The 5,934-nt window shown below is 38.6% G+C and overlaps 1 protein-coding gene across 1 annotated transcript in view; it reads right to left on the bottom strand.

Annotated features, from left to right (window-relative positions):
* TG (thyroglobulin) overlaps positions 1 to 5,934 on the bottom strand; it is a 162,164-nt gene that overhangs the window by 64,757 nt on the left and 91,473 nt on the right. Inside the window, exon 41 of the mRNA XM_026841524.1 lies at positions 4,767 to 4,966. Coding sequence (XP_026697325.1) covers positions 4,767 to 4,966 — 200 coding nt within the window. The remainder of the gene's footprint in view (positions 1 to 4,766; positions 4,967 to 5,934) is intronic.

Genomic DNA, 5,934 nt, shown 5'->3' with positions numbered 1-5,934 from the left:
TGGATTGATCTAGGTTTTCGGGCACAGAAATGTAAATCCCTGTGGTCTGTCATGTCATTCACACATGTGATGTCAGGCATGTGACTGAACCTTTCCTCCTTAACTCACTTAACTCATGACTGGGGCATTCAATGAGTTCTTTGAGGGCTTCAATCAGCCTAAAATCTGTAAAATTCAACTTTTGTTTTGCTCCCCACTTCATTTAGTTTCATTGCTGCATTTACAAGTTCAATGTGCATATGACCAAGCTGTGAAAACAGCAACTGAACAAAATGACACCCTGAGGTCTGATCAGCAGTGAACTGGGATTTACTTCTTTCAGGCTATCATCCTCGATTTTAAATCGGAGCAGGGAGCACAGCATGGTCATTTTATTGATTGGATTAGAGAAAAATTGAGCTAGCTGATCTGTATGATGACATTATTGAGTTGTGTTTGCATCTCTGGCAGAAACAAAAGAGTTTTTATTGGATTATTGGAGGCACAGGGAGAAAAGGGGAAAGAAAAGGTAATACAGAGGTGAGAAGGTACTAGGCTTGGTGCCTTTGTGTTTAGTCTCTCCAGCAAGGTCTCTATTCTCTGCTATCTGTAGCTCACTGCTGTGTTGGCTACTGCTGCCTTTCCAAACACAACCAACCACATAATCAAAGAGACAGGAATTAGTTGCAGTTCCTCATTAGTGGATGCTCACATTACACTTGTTCATCACCCAGATGAGAATATTTGTGACCTTAAAAAACCAACAAACCCATTTGGAGGTGAATATCCTATTTAAGGGACATTTTTATGCAAACCAGGTGTTTAAAAACTGTGGTGTTGCATGACACCTACTGACAAGCAGGGCATATCACAGTTCACAGTATGTGGTCAACTGAGTCACTAGATGTATTTTTACCGGTGATTTATTTTTTACGTTTGTTAAAAGTATATGACTGAGAAGGAAGAAATTGATACTTTGTACCATGTGAATATGTGACAGTGAGTGAGTAACTAGCATATATATATATATATATATATATATATATGTACTCTTTTCTAAGTGATAAAGCAGCAACTAGCATGATCCTTTGAACCTGACTTGTGATTGCTTTCTAAATCAAGTAGTCACTCATATCTGGGGTTGCAAAATGCTGCGATCTATGTTCTCAAGGAGAGATCTTTTCTATCTAATATTCTGTCATACCTTTTTTTTTTTGCACAGATTTGAGTAATGAAGGTTTGGAGAGATAAGGAATTTGAGTTTTTTATATATGTATAAATATATTTCCTCTGTAAATAGCTCTCAGCACAAATCTGTGTGCTCTTTAGATCTTGCAACAGATCATATGCACTATCAAGAGAGATTAAGAAATCAAAATAGTTCACAGCCTATTTAAGCATATTTCAGAACTTAAAGGATGAATGTAATTTGGCTGGTAAACATTGAACACCACAAAGCAAAATGAACTCAGGAACTCTAGGTGTCTGTATAATCTTTTACTGTTACTGATCATTAATATGTTATGGTGACTGCATTTTATCCAGTGAACTGTACATGGGGAGCATTACAGATTGCTAAGTAATGACTTATATTTATTCATTAAAATAATATCCAATAGACACTTTGTATTGCTTCTAGAAAATGGAAAACCTAACATGCAACTAGTAAAAACACCCAGACTTGCAATGATGCTGCCAGAAGGCATCTTTGATGGAACATGACAAAAGAATACAAGAGTCCATGTAACTGAGGAGCAGTAGGTAGGCTCTGTAGGAAGGGGATGAAACACGACAACAGGTTCACACAATCACAGATTGGTTTGGGTTGGAAGGGTCCTCTGGAGGTCACCAACCCCGTTGCTCACATAGGGCTACCTGGAGCTGTTTGCCCAAGATGATGTCCAGACAGCTTTTGAATATCTCCAGAGATGGAGACTCCACAGCTCCCCTGGTCAACCTGTGCCAGTGCTCAGTCACCCTCACAGTAACGATGTGAAAAGGTGACAAACCTTATGAATTGTGTCATAAAGGACAGATGGATTTCACAGATGGTTATGGGGAAATTCTGTGAGGTATGGTCATTTCTCACAAATAACTGAAAGACTGTATTGGAGACCTTCTGGGAAGCATGATATTGTAACAGCTGACAGCACTGAGGTGATGCTACACAAATCTGAGATTACCTAAGAAACTATATCAGAAATACCAAATTTGGGTAGGGACGTAGCAAAACTGGGGCCAATGGAGAAAAAGTAATCAGAGGTGTTTGGTTTGTTTGAGAGGAAATGAAGCTGGTAAAGGGGAGAAAAAAGTAGCTAGGAAAAGGGGGAAGAAAAGGGATCTAAAGGGCAGCTAAGCACAGGATCAGGAATATTTAGGCCCTGCACCTGATTGGAATAGTTTTCAGTAGGGCAATAAATCTGCTCTTTCCGCCACTGGCTGACCTGCTTCCATGGCCAGGAGAGACCTGATGTCTTCCCTTGCATTGTGGGGAGGAAACCTGGGACCTCTCCTCCTGACACCAACCAAAGAATGCCTGGAAGTAACACCTACCATATCTGCCCTCCACAGCCTCCTCAAAGAGATGGAGGCGATCCATACCATTGATCCACTCTCCTACATCAAAATTGTACTGGTTAATAAATCAATTAATCAAAATGTTAAGTTAAAATCTAGGTTAATGCTCTTAAATGGTTTAAAACAAGGCCATAATCACTGAGACTACTTTTTTCTAATCATACTACTGAAAGATGGAATAAGTTATAAAAAGTCTCCATGACAGCTTTGCATTAATTTTGTACAATCATTTTTCAGATCTGTTCCAAACGAAATCTATTATAGGGCAGACATAGGAAAATCAAAAGCATTTTGTTATTTCAGGAGCACGTCTTCTTGTAGAGAAAGTTTCATACATCACACCTCTCTGCATGCTAAGAAACAGTATCATTTTTTTATGCATGACAAGGACCCAAACAAGGAGTGCAAAACTAACTTGTGCAAAAAAGCTGTATTGCTTCATGGAATTTTTACCCTCAGGAAAGCTGTATCTGGTATATATTCTCAGTTTCATGATTCGTAGTCTGTGTGAACCTCCTTCTTTGATAGTAAAATTAAAAGTACTCAATGATCTTGGTGTCTTGGAACAGAAAAAAAGATGTATCCCTTTCCAGAAGGTCTAGATGAGAAATCTGATCAAACCAACAGTTGCAATCTGCATCATTTCATTACAAAGGAAAAAAAAAAAAAAAAAAAGCCATTGCTATTACTGCTTGCTCTTTATTTTATTAGTGTATTTCACAAGAAAACTAAATCCACCATAACAAAGTAAGGATAAATGCTTAATATTACTTTGAAATAAGTGGAGATCCTGCTGTTGGTAGTTGTCTGCACAGTCCAGGAAGAAAATTATTGTTACGAACACTAAATTAGTGGGAAGAATTGATACACCTGCCTGCTTATTCCACTTGCAACTATTTTCCATTATTTGATGTCCTGCTGGAGGAGAAAGGAGGAGTTAAAAGTTTCTTTTATAAAAGAAAAGATGTAACATGGAACTACACTCCAGAAATAAAGATAAGCAAAGAGTTCCCTGCATTTCTCTTTCATAAGTTGCTCAACTGGTAAACTGCACTGTATCCTGTTACAGATTCCACAGGGCCCAATCCTAAACCATGTCAGTAAAGGGTTTGTGTCTTCAGAGGAAGAGTAGGATGAAACTGCACTCTGAGAGAAAAGGACTCTGGGTCTACTAGCAAATTAACTGCTATGCCAAGAGATGACTAAAAATCTAGGAACTATGTGAGGAATTCTCTGAGAATGACGGAAAAAAACCCAACTACTCGAACAGCAGTTTTCAACAACTCTCCTTGCCTTCCCCTCTAGAATGATGCAATTTAAAATAATCTTACTGAGACATGGAGATGTAGAAGGCAAGTTATGTTTGCTGGAACAAAGGCACACTGAAGAAAAATCAAGTAATTAATAGAGATGTCGTTATCTCCAAGGCAATATTTTATTTAATTAGTCCCTAGATTTCCTGGACCAAGAATTCTATTCCTCTGGTCACTGTTTCAAGTCAACACTGCTAGCAGATATATCATTTTGTCCAAGTACCATTCCTGCTGGATATGTAAACTTCCACTGGAGATTAAGCCTCATTTCAGAGAGCACTACTCTAAGATCAGTAATGGTAGTATCGATGCTGACAAATGTGATCTCAGAGTAAGTCCTGAGACTTGACACAGGAAGGGCTGTAAAATACGGATCACTTGGGGTGACTGTGAAAATGGTCCAAGCTGACAGCAAACAAGCCCTTGGGTAAACGGATTTTTACTCTCTCTCTGAAACCTGCTTTTTCTTTTAAATGAAGTCTGTCATGAGATCAGATAAAGAGATTGGATACTTTAAACATGCGGATGTTTGGCTCATCAGTTTTAGAGTCTAAAAACTGCTGATCAACAACTGTATTTATGGAACGGAAACGAACCTGTTGTACCTATAAGTTATGAAACAAAACTATTTATATAATACACAAAAAACCACAGTGACGAAAACCAGATTCTCACTATGACTAAATCAATCACCAAAGTGCACCTCTGGTACATCCTTGTGAAGCACCCAGCTCCTGGAGATAGCAGTCACAGGTGAGATGAAAAAGAACTGTAGCAGTAACAGCCCTATTAGTGATGCTAAGGTATGGATGAAATAAAACCACCACCCACACACTGCAACATCCTCATGTCTGTAACAACATCCTTTCACTGTGACATGGCAGGAATGGGACTTACCATCAACACCGCCCTCCTGAAGAGGTCCATATCTGCTGCCTCTGTGAACAGATGAATGCTGGTGACATCTGCCCCACCGCGGTCAGCTCCCAAAGAAACCCGGCTCGGATCTCCTCCAAAGCTGGCAATGTTCTGCTGCACCCACTTCAAAGCTGCCATTTGATCCAAAAGGCCAGCATTTCCACTCACCTCAGGAGACCCTATTGTGGAAAATAAATAAATAGGTCTGAAAAGAAATAAATCTATAAACATTTGATGTTTTGATTAAATGCTACGTTTTTAGCGGCTCTTGCATCTGAACCATGACAAAACTGATACCAGAGTTTGGAAGTCTGAACTGGTTTCTCCCAAGGTCATCACTTTACAGATTGACTCCATTTCAGTTTTACTACTCCACCAGACATCCTGGGGGGTGTCTAACTGTCTCTCACAATAGAAAAATAACACTCCAACTTCCAAGCTTCATTTGGACACCTCACGGCAGAAGACTTGAATCCAGGCTCAAGTATCCATAAATTCAGGCCACGAGATTCTGTTTCTACATAAGTAGCTCAATCTTAAAATTAATTAAAAGTAAACAAAAAGTCAGTGTATTTGCCAACTTCTCAAGCTGGAAGGGACCCAGTAAGGATCATTGACTGTTTTCCTGAAGTACACCTTATTGCATCTGTTTGCTTCCTACATCCCCTTTACACTGTCTGACCAATCATTTGCAAGTCACATCATCTTGCATTTCTTTACACACATACAGATAGATATTGGTTTATAATTTATAATATCTCCATATATATCCTTTGAGACTGACCTATGTCTAACTGATAGAGATATGATTTATATGTGTTCATATTTTTGTTCCCATGAAAACAAAAGAAAAATAATTAATCATGTACTCCCCATGCTTAGGTATCACCACTGAAAAGATTTCTTTCTTTTCAACACCAACCCGTGGTAACTTGATAACTTTGATTAATAGGAAACTAGGGCTGAAAGCCTCTAATGATGCAAACACCTAGGCAAGCTTAATTTTATAACAACTAAAGCAGAAATAAGTAATTCCTACACAGTCTGAAAGGAATAGAAAATTATTATTCACTGTCTACCTCCTTTGAATCCACAATGAGCCATTCATTTTTAATGATTTTAAATTCTTCACACTAAAAACTGTCTC

Source organism: Athene cunicularia (assembly GCF_003259725.1).
Source record: "Athene cunicularia isolate RWA chromosome 2 unlocalized genomic scaffold, athCun1 chr2_part1, whole genome shotgun sequence".
Taxonomy (NCBI): Eukaryota; Metazoa; Chordata; class Aves; order Strigiformes; family Strigidae; genus Athene; species Athene cunicularia.
This window is presented reverse-complemented; position numbering and strand designations above follow the sequence as displayed.